This window comes from Pristiophorus japonicus, chromosome 2, assembly GCF_044704955.1.
Source record: "Pristiophorus japonicus isolate sPriJap1 chromosome 2, sPriJap1.hap1, whole genome shotgun sequence".
In the NCBI taxonomy this organism is placed as follows: Eukaryota; Metazoa; Chordata; class Chondrichthyes; family Pristiophoridae; genus Pristiophorus; species Pristiophorus japonicus.
In genome coordinates, this window is record NC_091978.1 from 319,334,494 (window position 1) to 319,353,995 (window position 19,502).

The 19,502-nt window shown below is 42.5% G+C and overlaps 1 protein-coding gene across 3 annotated transcripts in view; it reads right to left on the reverse strand.

Moving 5' to 3' along the window:
* Positions 1-19,502, reverse strand: part of nudt6 (nudix (nucleoside diphosphate linked moiety X)-type motif 6) — a 167,717-nt gene that overhangs the window by 4,902 nt on the left and 143,313 nt on the right. For 2 of the 3 annotated variants that reach the window (XM_070871819.1, XM_070871820.1), the window contains exon 4: positions 822-876. In XM_070871819.1, the coding sequence (XP_070727920.1) occupies positions 822-876 (55 nt within the window). Of the gene's footprint in view, positions 1-820; positions 877-19,502 lie in introns of those variants that run through there. The other variant, XM_070871821.1, reaches the window with a different exon arrangement.

Here is a 19,502-nt window from a genome sequence, read left to right on the forward strand (position 1 = left end):
TAAAATTTCAAATTTATGATCTTATGCTCAAAATGAGAATTTTCAAACAAAGTAGTTTGGTGCAAAGGGAAAATGCTACAGAAAATCCATTACATTATGGCCAAGAGCAATACAGACAGAAATGGAAAGATAAGCAAACGTAAATGCAATTTATTGTTTTTTAAGTCATCCTATAATACAATGGACAAATTTTTATTTCAAACATATGTATGTGTGGGCATCCGCTAGCAATTTTTTTTTGTAATTCCAAATCATAAACCACCTTATCAAAACTATGAAAAAATTGTATTTTTAAATTGGCATATTTAAATTAGTGATCAACCTTTTCACTGGAATAGTTTACTAACATTGAGACTTGGACTTGTACCCTTGAGAGTGCCTCCAAGCTTCGAATGATTTGTTTTGACAAAATGCGTCTTTCCTCAATATACAGCGCTCAACTAATCCAGGTTTATGAGGTACAGGAAGTTTTGATCTGATACTTTCTTTCGCAACATCCTAACTTTCCTTTTCATTTAAATAATTTAGTTTTAGTAAATTAAGAATCAGATATTTTTCTTAATTAATACAATTTCAAACACACTGTTGTAAAACCGCATCTGTGTTTTTTTTCTGTGGTAATAGTAAATCTACAACCAAAGTTCGAGTGCCAAAGTCAAAACAAACACACACAATCATTCCGAATGAAAATCAAAGTATATTTGAGAATATTTGTAGTCCTTGCACTTATATATTTAAAGTACAGGAGGACAATGGGATGGTATTGTTACAGTTGTTGGCTTAACACATTTTTCAAAGCTGCTTTATTTATATGTACTTACCAATATCTTCACCTAGATCAGAGAGTCCTCCTGGAAATTTCCAAGTATTCTTTGTCTTTTAAAGAAATAAAAGTGCAAGTCACTAAAGTAAACAGTTTTAAATGTGATACAATATTACTCACTGCATTTTAAAACAAGTTTAGAAACAGAAGTAAAGCTTTTATAATGCTTTCTGTTGATTTTAAATTAATTAAAGCAGCTGCATTGGGCCTTTGTGGCATCCATTTTTTAAAGTATGTGAAATGATAAAACTGTTTCATTCTACTGATGCTCCAGGAATAGATGTGTTGAGATAAAAAGGAAGCTTGTTTCCTTTTTAAAAAAACATTAACAATGCTGCTAGTTCTTAAGTGAGATTAGGGAGAATAGAGAAGTTGATTTAAAAAAAATCAAGCTGCTATGTTTAGAAAACTTGTACAGGCTGCAGCACGGTTGTATTCATACTGATGCATTATATTACTTATAACTTTCAATAGTAGCCTTTTTGAAATGCGTTGATGTATTTGAATCCTGTTTAATGTACTCAGAAATGAAGTTTGTATTTGCAGTACAGTATTGTACTGCACTGGTTTAAAGTTTGTCCTGTATTACCCAGTCTGCTAAAAATAGATTAAAATATTTTGTATTTCAATGTCTGTACCAAATGAAAACATTAAAATAACTGTTTAAGATAACACTGGATTATAAACATTTGTATAAAGTCTGCACAACACAAACATTAAATTAAATATTTGCACAGTTAACATTAATCTAATCTTATAATGACCATCAGTTTGAAATATGAGAATAATGTAATGCAGTCTTAAATAATCAGTTTAGTGGTGAATACAAAGAGGAAGGAAAGTTGATCGGAATACTTTCTGTTCAAGGTACGCTCCAACAGTGGTCTGCAAAACTCATGCATTTTACCTTTATCAAAATATTTTTCATACTGCAGTGCCATTCTGGGGAGGAACTGTCTGTATCAAGAAGTGCCCCATTCTTTGTTATGAGCCATTTAATGTTTTTGGATGTTTGTATTCTCCTTGGGCTCACTCCTGTAAGCAGACCTCACATCCTCTACCAACCAGAGTATGTCTTAGCCTGCGCAATAAATGGACAAATGTAGCGAGAGCCAAGAGTTGAAGTGAAAACCCTCATCACTGAACACTGGCTTACTCAAATATATTGCCTTGAGTACATCACCTCCTGCAACATGATCTGCCAGATTTTAACACCTGGAAAAATAATGAATCAACTAGATGGGTTATTTAACAGGTAAATCAACAGAATTAAATATAAACAAATTTACAATAAACAGATACTTCACTCTTCTCCACATAATCAAAAACAACAAAGATTCTTCCCTCTGCTGCTCCACACGTATGCTGATGACACCAGCTGTACCTCACCACCACCTCTCTCAATGCCTCCATTAAATTATCACACTTCTCCAACATCCATACTAAATATTGGGAAGACTGAACCTATTGTCTTTGGTTCCCGCCACAAACTCCTTTCCCTAGCCACCGGCTCCATCCTTCTCCGACAGCTGCTTTGAGGCTGAACCAGACTGTTTGTAACTTTGGTGTCATATTTGACCCTAAATTAAGCTTCCAAACACATCCGCGTCATCATGAAGACGCCTATTTCCACCTCCATAACATCGTCCAACTCCGCCCCTGCCTCAGCTCATCTGCTGCTGAAACCTTCATCCATTTTCTACGCTCTGTCAATTTGAGCTTATCTAAAACTCTGCTGCCCGTGTCCTAACTCGCATCAAGTCCCGTTCACCCATCACCCTTGTGCTCACTGGCCTAAATTGGCTCCGGTTCAGCAACACCTCCATTTTAAAATACTCATCCCTGTTTTCCAATCTCTCCATGGTCTCGTCTCTCCCATCTCTGTAAGCTTTTCTAGCCCTACAACTTCAAGATATCTGCCCTCTGGCCTCTTGGGCATCCCCAATTTTAATTGCTCTACCATTACTGGCTGTGCCTTCAGATGCCAAGGCATCTAAGCTCTAGAATTCCCTCCGTAAACTTCTGTGTCTCTTTCCACTTTTTTAAGACGCTCCTTGAAACTTACCTTTTAACCTGGGGATTGAGGCCAATTCTAGAAACCCTAAAGCTCAGCACAGATTGTAAATCAAACAAACCAGGGACCTTTGTGATCTGTAACAAAAGATGGCTCAGCTAGTTGATGGATAAACACTTAAGCCTTCTTTCTATTCCTATCATTTCATAGCCAACTGATCCTACTACAGCAGCATTACAGGTGAAGTGGTGGTTGGGTGTCTTGTATAGCTCCATCCGTGTACACGATTGGCCCAAAATTTGCTGTCACAATAATAGCGAGGCTAATAGCACTCTCCGTTAGCACTTCAGGCTAGGCGAGATGTGCGATTAAACATGGAAATCAGAAAGTCGCTGTCTGAGATGCTCCAGCATTAGCTGTGCCAAAATGGCATCTCGCTGACTGGCTCACCATTCAAATCTATTGAACAATGTGAAGTTGCTTAATTTGCATGGTAGATACGAAGTAAACGCGCCACAGAACATTGTCATTTCAAGTCAAAGGACACAAGAAATAGGAGCAGGAGTAGGCCATTCAGCTCTTGGAGCCTGCTCCGCTGTTCTATAAGATCAAGGCTGATCTACCTCATCTCCACCTTTCCGCTATATCCCCATATCCTGCGAGCCCCTTGGTATCTACAAATCTATTGACCTTTGTCTTGAATATACTCAATGACTGAGCACCCACAACTCTCTTGGGTAGAGAATTCCAAAGATTCACAGTTCTTTGAGGAAAGAATTTTGTCCTCATCAGTCCTAAATGGTCGACCACTTATTCTGAGACTAAGTACTCTTCTAATTGTATTTACTGTCAATCGACCTCTCTGACATTGAAATTAATTATTACAAGTGTGGAGTCTCGTTCCTTCTGATTTTAATTGTTGGGATTTTAAAAAAAGGACATTCAACTTTTTTTCACATTTTTTCTTTGTCACTTTTTTCTTTCTCTTATTCCAATCTTTCTTTCCCCTTTATTTTTTTCTGTACCTGATTTGACATTGAATTCACCATTCTAACTCACACTTCCTTCTCGGTCCTTGCGTTATTCATTTCCCAATTCTTCGATTTGATTGTCTAAGGGGATGCACAGTTGCTGCCCTGTTCACTCAGACCCCAGATGCCCTGTAGAGGGTGCTGCACCATTTCCATCTCCCACTTCCAGCAACCTGTAGCGCAAAATATCATCGACATTATATGGACAAGGGCAAGTCTAACTAACTGGGCGCCGTTCATTGCCCTGACAAAGCAGATTTTGACCATTATGTGCAATTTCAGTCCTATTTCTTTACTACTTAGTGTCGAAAACTGTCTTATAGTAATATCAACATTGCCACCTATTGCACAATAAATTTGATCCCTGTTGCTGGTTGCGACGTGCAGCCACTTCCATCCCTTAAGTACTATTTCTAACATTGAAACAAAACTTGCTTTATTTAAATCTAATTTAAAATAGAAAATTATTGACCGAGATACTAGGATGAACGTTTTTCCTTACCTACAAAAAGTAGTTGGATGTAATTGGAACCTAATGGCTGTTAATAAGCGTTCTTCAATTATTTAACTGTAATGTACAGAAAGACCAGTCACAAGATAATTACCACGAGGACGACCATTTGGCCAACTCAACTCACCTCGTCCATACAGAAAGACTAAAGTTCCCTTATTGCAGCATCCAATTGGTTCTTAAATTATTCCAGGGATTTGCTTTCAGTACTCCATCTGGAAGTTGATTCAATGGGGCAGATTTTGCGGTGAGTATGACGGTGTACGCTGTCATACCCCCTTTGAAATTGACCGCAAGTTTGGTGTGCTAAATCCTGAACTTGCTATCTGTCAATGTATGCCTTGACAGATGATTCACACCAACAGGGATATACTCATTGCTGGTGCTGGCTAATTGTCCATCAACTGCCCAGCAATTATGGATGAAAATGTTTTGGTTAATGCAAGCAGGCGCAGAAGACCTTGCAGACATTTTCTGCCGTGGTTCCGGACAGCGGGTATACTTTGAAAGTGGCCGAAAAAGTTTACACCAATGATAAATTTTAATTTATTCATTTGTGTTGAACAGTGAGAGCAAGCAGCGGATATAGTTGTAAGCAATACAACTTTTACCCTAAAATCTGCAAAAGTGCTCAGTAAGTTTAAATAAAATTGAAATTATACCAACTATTCTATATATTGCAAACTCAAATGTTACCAGAAAAACCACCCACAGAAACAAACTACTTATACTGAACACATACTGTTTTTATTAGTAGTCTGCACCAACAAGCCAGCGTCTTGGACTGTTTGTAAATGATATGGAATCGTAGCAGACTGAGCGCTCAGCCTTTTCAATAAATTATAGAAACGCACATACGAAATGTTTAATAACCTTTATTGCACATATAGCAAATATACACAGATATAGAACTATATATAAATATCTGAGAAAGCAGGCATTGTGACATGTACATTATGCATAGCTGCACATGAATTTCATATGGAATAAGTGGGAAAATGCAACTTTTTTTTGGTTTAGTTGCCAAATGTTACAGTACATAATAATAAATCCCTTGTTTTGCACCCACTCTCACTGAAGCAGATGTTTTGTTTCCGAAGACCTAGCAGGAGTTTTTTGACTATGACCTTGTACAGATTCTGCATTTCAAAAATCAACATGCTGGTATCTTGTTACATGATTTTAAAAAAATGCTGATATATGAAATAAATCCAGGTACCAGTTTTGGTAACAGTGCAGTTCTATATACTTTCCCAACGATTCTATCTTCTCTATATGTTTTCATTTAATGCATTCAGTAACTGCCTCGCAATGAAATATGTAACGTGAATGTTCTTAGAAATACTTCTAAATTTAATATTAAGGACAATTTGGTGTTTAATTAAAAGTTTTCAAAAGGTCATTTCAATGCTACAGACTGAAAGAAATTTCTGTGGGCATGGCTTAGCTGTGACAAGATTTTGTGGGTGTGTCCTCTCTTACGCATAGGCTGTACGCTGGGCTCAGTGATATGGGCCCTAAATGCGTACAGACCCGGGAAGGCATCGCAAAAGCCGTTTTTTGGTGTGCAATGCTCATGCGCCGAAAACGGCTTTTCTGATCTGTCACGTTTTAGCTTGATGGATCTTCTGCATCTTCGGGAGAAGAACATTCACATGGGCGACATTAGACTATTTGCCTATCTCTCGCCCAGCAAGTGTCCTTCAAACTCTTGCGCCTGGTAAAAGCAGGTGCATAGCCTACTTTTACCAGCGTAAGAGTTTTAAAACAAAAATGTGTTTTTTTATTTATTTTTATGTTTTAAAAACCCTGTCCACTCAGGTAAGTTTATTTTAAACCTTAATTAATTACAACACTTTTAAAAAAAAATCAAAAAAATATATATTTTCTTTCCGATTGAACTTTAATTTAAATTAATGTTAAATATGAGGTGTTTTTAAAAAACAATTATGTGTTGGGGAGGGTTTCTCATTCATAATAATGAGAACTCATACTTATGGAGTTCCCATTATTATGAATGAGAATACTATAACTTCATTTGCTGTCCAGTGCCATGTGACTCCAGCTTCTCCCTCCACATCTCCAAGATGTGAATGCGTTGCAATGCGCGGGAAGAGAAGACCTCAGATCAGGATCGCTGGAGTGCAGAAGAGCAACAGGTAGGTGCAGTTCTTTTTTTTATTTACAGGCGAACGCCCGTGGGAAGACCAGAACCGGGATTTCAGGCCCACTATATTCTGCGCACAACTCTGCAGTGCAGAACAGCACGTTTACATGTGGGGTCTCGCACAAGGTACATGTGAATTATTTTCGTAGGTTAGCGGCGTAATCTACAGCTACGCTGCCGACCGCAATTTTTGGCCCATGCATGTGTTGATCACTGTTTTAAAGAGAATTTCCTGATAGCAGTCCTAAATTTTCCTTTTGTTGTTTAAACCTGTGATCTCTTTTCTACCCTTACAGTTTAATTTAAAGTAATATTTCAGATTTACCATTTCAATACTGGTTATAATCTTGTACACCTCTGCAAAATAACTTCTCCAATTTCTCCTTTCAAGGCTGAAGAGCTGAAGTTTCTCCAGTCTTTCTTCTTAACTGCGACCTCTAAGACAGTGGATCAACCTTGTACTTCTCCTCTGCATAGCCTCCAGTGTTCAATGCCTCGGTACTGGACAAAAATGTACACAAGTCAAAGTTTGGTCTGATCAGAGCACTGTACAGTATGATCTTGACTTCCTCTGACTTGTATTCTTATTAATTGGCTTTGAAGTTAAGCATTCTAACAGCTTTGTTGATTGCTTTGTATTGGTTGATGAAAATTGATTTGATAAATATAGATGTTCTTAGTTATTTTTCCTACTTTTCTCCCTGAAGCCGCTGACTAGCGTATAGTTTCACAAGCACTGGTAGCATTTGGTTATCTTGTCCAAATGACTTTCGTCTTGTGCGAACCTGGATAGCGAATGTACATGCAGTCTCTGTCCAGCAGGGTTATTGAACAGGACTCAGGAACACTGGCTGATTTTCTTCTTCCCTCTGGGGCACAATGAAGCTGAGGCTATAATGGTGTTGCAACTGTTGTTTCACCCGAGATCAGTTATTACAGATAGGCAATTGACCCTAGGGCCTTCTGATCTGTACCTCTTGATGTTACACTTGTTAATTTATCTGCTCATTGCACCAGTGGGGGAGCGTGACACCTGGTTGGGACATCCAAAATAAATTAACATTAGGATCAATGCTGCTGCATTTTATCCACTCAGTCAAAAGTTTTTCAGCACCTATATGGTCAATGGCCATATGGCACACACAAATATGCTAAAACAGGACAAATCTGCCTCCACCAAATACACAGTATATAATGTTAGGTGCATACGTTGTCATGTGTACCTGCCTAGCTGAAATAATCACCATTTTAAGTTAACCATGCGGATTTTCTTTCTCAAGAACCCACTGATAGGAAAAGACATCAATCGTGAGCCAGCAATCCACGCAGATTTCATCTGGCTACCATGTTTCCTTGCCCAGCTAACTAATTACAGGTAAACAAATACAATTTATAATAATACTTCAAACGTATAAAGAAAGACTTGGATTTAGATTGCGCCTTTCACGACCACCGGATGTCTCAAAGCGTTTCACAGCCAATGAAGTACTTTTAGAGTGTAGTCACTGTTGTAATGTGGGAAACGCGGCAGCCAATTTGTGCACAAGCAAGCTCCCACAAACAGCAAAGTGATAATGACCAGATATTCTATTTTTTGTTATGTTGATTGAGGGATAAATATTGTCCAGGACACCGGGAATAGCTCCCCTGCTCTACTTCGAAATAATGCCATGGGACCTTTTACGTCCACTTGGTTTAATCTCTCATCCAAAAGACAGCACCAAAAGACAGCATATGGAGTGCCAGCGTAGATTTTTGTGATCAAGTTCCTGGAGTGGGACTTGAACCCACAACTTTCTGGCTCAGAGGCAAGAGTGCTACCCACAGCCGACAGTAACTATTTTATCCATAAAATTGCCCCTGCCCTATAAGTTTTGCTCTCAGCTGCTCGCAGCTTATGTTGTTCAGCCTCAATCAGCCCAATATTTTTGGAAGCTCTGTGGATAGATAGAACAATAGATCAATATCTGTCTTCCAGGACAGCTTAAGTCTGTGCCTTATTCCCTAACCAGCGTCTTCATGCTGCCAAACTCCAGATCCCTGCCATGCTAAGCTCTCCCCCCGCCCCATGCTGCAAAAACTAGATTTCCACAAGATTCCAAATCCTCTGAATGCTCCCAGGTCCAAGTTTGTATCTGAAAGTTCTTAAGCCTCAGCACCCCATGGAGTAATGAAAGACATCACATCCCAATCTCCTTCATTCCCTGAGTGCTTCTAAGTTTCAGATGCCAATCCCCATGAGAATTCACAGTTAATGAGTTTCACCAGTAAACAATAACTCTGTTTCTCCAGCTCCTGGTCCTACTCTCTGCTAGTCCCAACTACTTGTATGTGTCCCACTACCCAGACAGTTTCTTGCTATCTTATTCCAGTACCCATTATAACTTGGTATATATTAACTACCATATCCTGGACTTGAAAACATGAGAGAGAGAATTTGAGTAGCTAGGTAGAGAAACATGTATAAGATTCATACAGAGATAGGAGAGACAGTGAAGGCGAGTGACACATGCACAGGAGTTGATTTTGATTTTTGGGTGCCCGATTGGTGGAGGTGGTCGAACCTGTGACAGCCATGAATTTGAGACACCAACCTCATTTCTATTGTGCCTGTAAGCTGAAAGGTGATGGATATTAGGCCACCCCAGCTATAACAGCAAGATAAGGTCCCAGCCACTCCAGATTTTATTGGGCACCTGGTTGCCTTGGCTAGGCCTCTTCAGCTCTATCGCCTGGGGAACTGAGAGTGCGTGATGCACATTCCAACCTAAAATGCCAAATGGGGTCTTAGAACCCTGATTTGAATATTAAAACGATCTTCCCACCTGAAACAGGCAGGCGTTTTTATCGCCAAGTGTTAGGCTCCTTGTAAAATGATAACCATCAGGGTTATTGACAGTAAGGCTACTGACCCCGTACAGCCCCATTACCACCTGACGCAACAATTTAAAATCACCTCCATAGAGTGAGAAAAGGAGTGAGATTAACAGACGTACACCACAATCTCTAAGAATCAGAGAGTGAAAGATGGATACTGAGTGCCTCACAGAAAATATGAGAGTAGGAAAGAATGAGAATTGCAAGAGGTACAATTATATTATTTTTTTCCAAGTTCAACAACATAAAATTGTAATACAAAATATATTGTGCATTACTCCTGTTATTATAACACTAATTATAGTCTATCCACAAAACTGAAGCCCTGCATCCTTGGTACTATTCTAGTAAATCTCCTTTTCACTCTCTCTCAGGTCTTGACATCCTGCTTAAAGTTTAGTGCCCAGAATTGGACACAATATTTTAGCATACTACCTAACCAGCATAACTTCCTTGCTTTTGAAATCTATGCCTTTATCTAGAAGGCCAAGGATACCATATTTATTTAGTCGCCGCCTTTAACTTGTCCTGCCACCTTCACAGATCTGTGTGCATGTACCCGCAGGATTCTCTGTTTCTGCTCACCCTTTAAATCGTTCATATTGCCTTTCTTCGTTCTTCTACTAAAATGTATCACTTCACACTTTTCTGTGTTAAATTGCATCTGCCATGTGTCTGCCCATTTCATCAGTCCCAAATTCTCCTGAAGTCTCTTATCATCCTCATCGTTTATTATATTTTTGAATTGCGTATCATCTGCAAACTTTGAAATTATGCCCTGCAAACCTAAGTCCAGGTCATTAATATATATTAACAAATTGCAGTCTCTGAGGGACTCTCCCTGAAAAACAACCATTCACTACTATGCTCTGCTTTCTGTCCCTTAGTCAATTTCATATCCATACTGCCTTTGCCTATTTAATCCCATGGGCTTCAATTTTGCTAACACATTTATCATGTGGTACTTTATCAAACGGCTTTTGAAAGTCCAACTAAACATCAACTGCATTACCTTCATCAAACTCAATTAAGTTAGTCAAACACGACTTGCCTTTAACAAATCCATGCTGGCTCCCATTTATTAACCCATATCTTTTTCAAGTGATTGACAATTTAGTCTCAGATTATTGTCTAAAAGATTCCCCACCACTGATGATAGGCTGACTGGCCTGTAGTTGCTGGGTTTATCCCTCCTCTTTTTTGAACATTTACCATCCTCTAGTCCTCTGGCACTGCTCCCTATCTAAGGAGAATTGGAAGATTGTGCCTTCCCTCAGCAACTTAGGATGCATCCCATCCAGACCAGGTAACTATTCTAGTTTGAGCGCTGCCAACCTCCTCTATCTATTTTTATCCTATCTAACTTCTCCATGACCTCTTATTTCACTGTGACATTGACAACATCCTCTTGTTTTGTGAAGACAGATGCACTCATTTAGGGCCCAAATTTCCCCATGAGTTGCACCGTTTTTTTTGGTGTAACTTGATTTTTCTGGTGTATCTTTTTAGTTGCAAATATGGCCATTTAATTTGCACCAGTGTAAGTGAGTTAGTTAGGTTTTTTGTTAGGTCCGTTTTTTTTTTCAAAAGGGGGCGTTTCCAGCCACTTACACATTTATGCCAATTTGGCCAGAAAAAAGTTGTACTAAACTAACTTAGAGCAGCATATGTGTCCACTTTTGTCCGCACAGAAAGACCTTACTTACAGTTAAGGAATTGGTGCAAATAATTATATTTAAAGCACCACCAAGCACCAAACAAAGCACAGAAAGTAATAAGCAATTAATTAACAAATAAAAATAGAAGGAACCTTGCACCTAAAGCACCAAGACCAAAGTAACAAGCCATCAATAAATAACACACAAAAAAATAGAAGGAACCCTGCACCTAAAGCACCAAAATCAATCAGTAAATAACAAATAAAAATAGAACTCCTACCTTAGGGAACGCAGCAGGCCACCAATGAGGGAGGGAGAGGAAAGGCTGAGCTTGGTGGCATCTTTATAAAGTAGAACTCAAACTGGTTTATTGTTTGCCTCTCAGTTGGCCTCCATAAAATGGGACTGCACATGGTCTTCATGGGCAGCTTGTCTGTTCTCTGGAAAGGTCCCTTGGTACACTGGATACTCGTAAACAATGTGCTTCACAACGTGCTGTTTGAAATCAAAGTCCTCCAGGTTGAGCGGGAAGACGACCTCACACACTGGGCACTTTTGGCTGTCAATGCTCTCCTCTTAGGTGTCCTGTGAATTCTCCTTGCCATCCTGGTTCTGCAGCAAGTCAGTGCTCGCACCGGTCTGCGATCCTTCGATATCAGAGTGTGCGGCAGGCCACTCGGCCCAGGATAGGGCCGGCGTATTTGGCCCCTCCCACACAGCCTGCAGCGCGCATTTGCCGAAACGGCCTGCCAGGAGCTACTGCACATGCGCGCAGACTCAAGTGTGCACATGCAGAGGTCCCGGCACTGTTTTCAGCGCCGGGACCTAGCTCCGCCCCCCCACCTTTCTTTTGCGCCATGTCAGCTCCACAGACAGCCCGAGAATCGGCTATGATCAGAAGGATTTTTTTTGGCGCTGCTTCTGAGGTAAAATGTCGGCGGGGGGCTCGGAGGTGCGCTGAAAAAAACGGAGGGCCAAATTTGGGCCTTTAGTATCTAAGCTATGACCTCTGCCTTCACAAGATTTCCTTTTTAGCCCCTAATCAGTCCAACCCTTCCTTTTACTATGTATATGTTTATAAAATACTTTTATGTTGCCCACTAATCTTTTCTTATACTCTCTGCCCCTTCTTATTTCCTTTTTCAATTCTCTTCTGTACTTTCTGTATTTAGCTTGGTTCTCTACTGCTTTATGAGTTTGACATCATAAGCCTCCTTTTCTGTTTCATTTTAATGGGCTTTATTTTCACCACCATTGGGTGCCGTTTTTTTGACATCTGATTTTTTTTTGAGCAATCTTGATTTTGCAACTTTCCTCAAAGTTTGTACGCCGGCAGTGACTGTCAGTGCTGGATTTTTTGTACACCGGATTTTTTGGCACAGGTCTGGTTGAAAACTGATTTCCACATCGTTGGCCCTTTTTGGCCATTTAACCCATTTTCGCCAACGCCAATTTTTTTCAAGACAGCGCACAGTGGCCTTAAGTACCAATCAGAAAAACCCTACATTAACCGAAGGAAATCAGCGCTGAGTATATTTCTGTTTTTGGAGCGAGGGAAGAAGACAATTTAAATTACAAATTCATGATGATCTTTGGAGAGGGAACTTGGAAAATAACTTGGAAAGTTAATTTTTCCCACATAATGTTAGAAATTAATTTTTTTCCATGTTATGTGAGAAGGCAAATTGCGACTCCACCCAACCACAGAAGCTCTGCTCATGGGGCTCCAGGCACCGGTCTGAGGCGTGCCGGCCAGCGGCAGGATTGCTCCCTCGTCAGACACAAGCACAGGAGCTCGGCGTTTGGATTCCACCCCCCCTGCCCCCCCCTCGGGCTCAGCTTGTAAAGGAGCGCGGGGGGGGTGGGTGGTGTGTGGAATACAAGCGCCGAGCTCATGTGTTTCTGTCCGGCTGAGGGAACGATCTTCCCGGCATGCACTACGAACTGTACTTCAGAGATGGCACAACACAGCAGCAAACATACGCATTTCAGCAAAAGCTCTTAGTTCCATAAATCACTGTCCGTCGCGTCTCCATAGAGACAGAGCTTAGCGTTGCGCATGCGCGCAGACCAGGATGTGGTCTGTTCTACTAGAGCATCACCTAGCCTCAGTAAGTACTGTCTCACAATAACAAGAATAACAAAATTAAGAATAATTATTGGTGAAAATATTACTATGCCTCATGTTGTAAGGTTGTATGCCATGCAGAGGCGACAGATAATCCAACGCCACCATTGCAGAAACCAGATTGCTCGGGCATTAATGGGGAGGAGGCCATACCCTGATCGACTCTACAGGGACAAGTGCTCATACCTACACCTGAGTGAGGCAGACTGCAATTTAGAAAGGAGGTCATCACCGAGATCTGCCAGCTAGTCAGGGCAGATATACAGCCAAGAAGTGGTAGGAGGACTGCCCTACCTGTGGAAGTGAAGGTCACTGCAGCACTTGCCTTCTATGCTTCTGGCTCATTTCAAGCAGCAACTGGGGATATGTGCTGCAGTACGCCACACATTGCTGCATTCGACAGGTGACTGCTGCACTATGCCAAAAGGGACCAATTCATCAATTTCCCTATGATCACGCAGGCAATGCGAGGCAGGGCTGTGGGGTTCTCTTGAATTGTTGGCTTCCCAAAGGTACAGGGTGCGATAGACTGTACCCACATCGTCTTGAGAGCGCCTTTGAATGACTCCGAGGTTTATCGCAACAGGAAAGGGTTCCATCGGATCATGGTAGTGGATGCCAAATACCCAGGTAGCATCCATGATGCTTTCATCCTATGCGAGAGCCTTATATCTACCATGTTTCAGGAGCTGCCAGAAGGGCAGAGCTGGTTGCTTGGGGACAAAAGGTACAGGCTCGCCATCTGGCTTATGACCCCCCTACACAATCCCTGCACTGAGCCAGAGCGTCGGTACAACATGCCACACATAACGACACTGAGCATCATAGAGCAGACAATTGGCATACTGAAGCAGTGTTTCTGATGCCTGGACCACTCTGGAAGCTACCTGCAATACTCCCCACCACGTTGGTCAGTTCACTAAAGTGTGCTGCAAGCTGCACAACCTGGCCATCATGCGGGGCCAGGCAGTGGACATTGAAGATCCTCCTGAGGGGAGAAAGGGGGAGGGGGGAAGAGGAGGACGAGGAGGCTGACAACGACGAGGAGGAGCAGCAGGAGGAGGAGGAGGACGAACCCATGCCTCCACCTCAACCCGCAGGACGACGGTGGAGGAGGCGGCCTTGTGCACCAATAGCCATAGCTAGAGACTTGTGTCAGCGTTGGTGCCTGAAGGCTAAACAGTGTTGACTCTTTGCATCTGTTAGTGTGAAAAAATAATGTAAATAATAATGTGCGTAATGTGTTGGTTTATGTTGCTTTAATTCAAAAAATAATGTGCAGGATTCTGCTTAAACTTAAAAAATAATTAGGTTTATTAAACATTTGTATAGTTTTACTTTAATAAAAAAATTTGTATCAAGCTGTAAACTTTTCAATGAAGAAAACAACAAGCAGCAACAAACAAACAACCAAACTCTCGCTGCAGCCATCTCTCCTCTCCCTTATTCAAAGACCTTAGCACTGTGCGCCCCTCTTGACGTCTCTACCCCTACCCGTGCCCGTTGTCTCAGACTACTGCTTCCTCACCCTGACTCCAAGGTTTTATCTGCTTTCTGCGCGAAGGCGCATTTGTTGTTGGTGGGGTTGGACAGGGACAGACCTAGCAGACAGCAATGTGGAAGGCCCGGGTTCCTCTTCAGACTCTTCTTCAGCCTGTGGATCAACTCGCGGCACAGTACCTGAGGTTGGTCTGGGGATTGGAAAGTGAGTGTCAGCAGTTGATGCTGCCAACTGCTATTGGGCAATGACAGCCTGGGTGTGTCCACTTATTGCAGCAACTATCTCCGACATTCCCTCCCTAATCGTTCCCGAGACTGCATCAGCTGCCTCCGATATTCCCTTCTTAATCTCCGACATTCCCGCCCTCATCTGTCTTGACACTGCTCCCATTCCTCCAGACGGTGTTGCTACTTCTACTGACGGTCCCGCTAATTCTACCCTCACCTCACCCATGGTGGCCAGGAGCAATCTGGTTAGCTCAATGCTCTCTCTACTCGTTCCCATAATCTGTTCTATGACCCCTGCATCCTGCATTTCAGGTTGAGCTCTCCTTCCCACCTTCCTCGGCCATCTCCCAGGTGTGGCTTGCTGCAAGCCACTGGGACTCGCAGCCTCAGACTGTATCCCATGAAATATCACGTCGGTTGTATCACTCAGCAAAGGGCTTGATGTCCTCAGGGGGTTCACTGGCTCCAATTCCATTGTACCCATCTCATTATTGGGGTCTTCCTCCTGCCCTTCCTTGTCCAGCTTATCCTCATCCTGAAGTTGATGAATATCTGGACCGATGGCTTCCTGATCTTCTGCTTCAGCTTCTGTCTCTTCCTGATGTGCAACATCTGCAAAACATAACAGAGCAGATGTTTGGTTAGCAGCAGGGGAGGGGGCAGAGTGACATGAGTACGCGGGTCACACAGTGCAGGCCCTTTTCAAAGACCACGATGTCAACCCAGACTGTGCAATTTGTAGGGCTTACCCTTTCTCTATAACCTGGGCCCAGCGTCCACATTGATGGTTGATCTTCTCTTGCGAGATTTAATCATATCAACGATCCTCTGTTAGTTGCAGCCTACTTGGCGCACTTCCTACAGTTTTTGACCTTTCTTGGTTGATCTGTGATGTCTTCCTCTGCAAAGATGAAATAGAACTTTTTAAGAGAGGATCCTTCTGCTGTGGTGAACACACTCTTCTCTCTCTCTCTCTCTCTCTCTCACTCACACACACACACACACACACACACACATTTACAAATGTAATTTCAGTGCATAAATAAAAATATTACTTACAGAATCTGCTTAGCCAAGGTTCTGCCACTTTTTGATCTGCGTGCCGCTTCTTGGGGTCATGGCCACTGCATTAAATTTTTCTGCAACTTGGTTCCAAAGTTTTGCTAGTAGAGAGGGTTTCAGTTTCTTTTGTCCCATTCTTTCTTTGTTCCCAAGCACATCCATCTCCTCTCGATGTCTACCAGGGGCTCAATTTCTTCTGCTAAAAATCTCTTGGCCCTTCCCCCTTCTCCTTCCCCTTCCCTTGGATCCATCTTTTGCAGCTAAAATTTAAATGTCCAGATCCAGCTCCGATCCCAATGTGTTCTCACAAGCTCCTGATCCAGACCAGGAAGTTCACTGTGGATGCGCGAACACACCCGTCACGTGGAAAACATTTTTTATCCCCGGCACATGCTCACTGACTTTTTGGAGCACACTTGAAGCTCCACCCCCAGATTTAACTTCGGGTACCATAGCAGCAAAATTAAATTTTACTTTGGCAAAAGTTTTTTTTCCGATGCAATCGGGCACAAAATTATCGGCCGTACACCCTCCTGGGCGCCAAAAATCAGCAAAGAGGAAAATAGAGCCCCATATCTGTGTCTTCAGTCATCCAGGGAGCTCTGGCTTTGATGCCTTTTAATGAAGGGAAACCCTGCCACTTGATGAAAGCTTTGTACCATGCCCAGTTGATGCCTCCTTTCCACAGAAAAGCAATCAGTAGAAATCAAAATAATTATGGATAAGAAAGTCCATTTTAGCTGGTCCATCCAGAAAGACAATAAAGTTCCTTGTTGTCATATACAGTTGTTTCTTAACCAATTCCAGGGTTTTTGGCTCCACCAATCTAGCTGAGAGTCAATTCCATGTATTGATCATTCTTTGTGTGAAGAAGAACTTCCTAAAATCAAACCTAAATTTGCTGTTTACTAGTTTGAACTGGTAGTCCTTTGTGATTTTTGCAATTTGGCTAATAGTAATTTTGCAGATTTACCTTGTCCATACCCACCTCCCAGGTTTCTCAAACTTCTCAGCTTTTCATAACTCAGGTGTTTGAGCCTCTATTAACTCCTCCATAACAAGTGAAAAATGGTCAGGGGGGAAATTAAACCATCAAATACTTGAAACACAACCCTTTTACAGAGCCAGATATTGTAGTGTCCAAGTGTCCCACCATGGAGAGGAGCATCACTTAATTCAGATATTTAAATCGGGCTCCTATAGTGCAATCATTGCTGCTGCACGGGTTTTCCAGGGGTTGGGAAAACTGGCAGTGAAATGGAGGCAGGAGTTTACGGCTTTGCATGCTAAGTGCCTTTTACAGCACTCCTTGTGGGCCAGGAGAAGAAAAGTGCCCCCCGGCCCCTCAAGGAAACCTTCGGCCTCCTACTTGCTGATTGCGTCTTCGTTCTATCCCCATCCAATGGCCGATCTCCCCCTCCCACAGCAATGGCCAATCTCCCCCCTCCCACCGCAATGTCTGATCTCCCCCTCCCACCGCAATGTCTGATCTCCTCCTCCCACCGCAATGTCCCATCTCCCCCTCCCACCGCAATGTCTGATCTCCCCCTCCCACCGCAATGTCCCATCTCCCCCTCCCACCGCGATGGCCGATTTCCCCCTCCCACCGCAATGTCTGATCTCCCCCTCCCACCGCAATGTCTGATCTCCCCCTCCCACCGCAATGTCCCATCTCCCACCGCAATGTCCCATCTCCCCCTCCCACCGCAATGTCTGATCTCCCCCTCCCACCACAATGTCTGATCTCCCCCTCCCACCGCAATGTCCCATCTCCTCCCACCGCAATGTCCGATCTCCCCCTCCCACCGCAATGTCCCATCTCCCCCTCCCACCGCAATGTCTGATCTCCCCCTCCCACCGCAATGTCTGATCTCCCCCTCCCACCGCAATGTCTGATCTCCCCCTCCCACAGCAATGTCTGATCTCCCCCTCCCACAGCAATGTCTGATCTCCCCCTCCCACTGCAATGTCTGATCTCCCCCTCCCACCGCAATGTCTGATCTCCCCCTCCCACCGCAATGTCTGATCTCCCCCTCCCACCGCAATGTTCCATCTCCCCCCTCCCAACGCAATGTCTAATCTCCCCCTCCCACCGCGATGTCTGATCTCCCTCTCCCACTGTGATGTGATTATCCAAATTATTCTGTAATTTCTGAGCTACCCCTCCAATTTCACTCCCGCCCGGTCCCCCCACCTAATTTTATACGATCTACAAATTTGACTATGTGCATTGTGTTTCTGAATCCAGGTCACTAGCATAAACTAGAAACATTTGTGGTCCCAAAACTGACCCAGTACCCTTGCGTTGTCATTTCCTCAAAGATGGCATGGACATTGACCAGGCAGAATTTTCCCCTTCTGAATATATATAGTTTGCTGTTTAAAATACAGCAAAGTACAGACAATTCTCAAGTTTACTCTTTGATTCCATTATTTTACATACAACTGAAGAAGACTATGGATCTGTAGTTGCCTTTGTTTATGTTTTTGCCCTTTCTGAAAATGAGCACTTTTAGTCAGTGTAGTGTATTGATAAAGACAGCACCCAGACAAATACAATGAATTAAATTCAGCAGTGGTTCAACCAAAAATGGCAATTTCCATCATTTCACTATGGGTTCTGCCAGCCTCTCTCAGACTTACAGCGGGAAACCGGAGGAACCACCCTGCACACAATTTCACCACATAATGTTTGTCCCTTGCTCAGTACATGTGTACACTGAGACTGCCTGAAGCAGCAGACTTCCTATGTGGTGGGTTAGAAGCTTCATACAGTGGTAACTTTCACTTCTGCAGGAAGTGTCATTACTGTTTCAGATGTTGTCTGCAAGTCGCTTTCAGCAGATGGGTCAACTTTGGGATAGCCTGTTTTGTGAAATGGATGTGGTAAAGACAGGACTCTGACATATCCAGGCACATATGGAGGGATCTAGAAACATGTCAAGGGCTGACAAAACCCCTTAGGCATTGTTGCATCTGTATTAGTTGTCCCCGAATGAAATTATCATGCAGTGGCATGGCATGTCCTCCCAAAAAATTCCTATCTCCCCACTTCATATAGTGCTTTTTAAATGGTAGCAACAGCAAAGAATAATGAAGAAGGTAGTGGAAAAAATAACATCAAAATGCAAAAATGATAGATTACCCAAAAAACCAAAATATAATTACAAATACACAAAAACAAACCCATTTACCAGCAACTTAAACTGCAATCTTCCTTGAAGAAGCCAGGTCCCAGGACTCCCAAATGGATCCCATTCTAATTTGGATGAGTTGCATTCTGTGAGCTGAACCTTACCCAAAGTCACAAGATTTGACGTGGGACCCATTTTAATAATATTTAAATGAAACTTCTACATTCCTGTAGTGCAGTTGCATTGTGCACTGTGCTGCAAATCAGACAAGATGTGTGCCGTATTTTCCATCTGGCATCCACCACCAGCATAGCTCTGTTGCTTTGAAAGAGCCTATAGCAAAATTTACACAATGAAACAACGCACCAA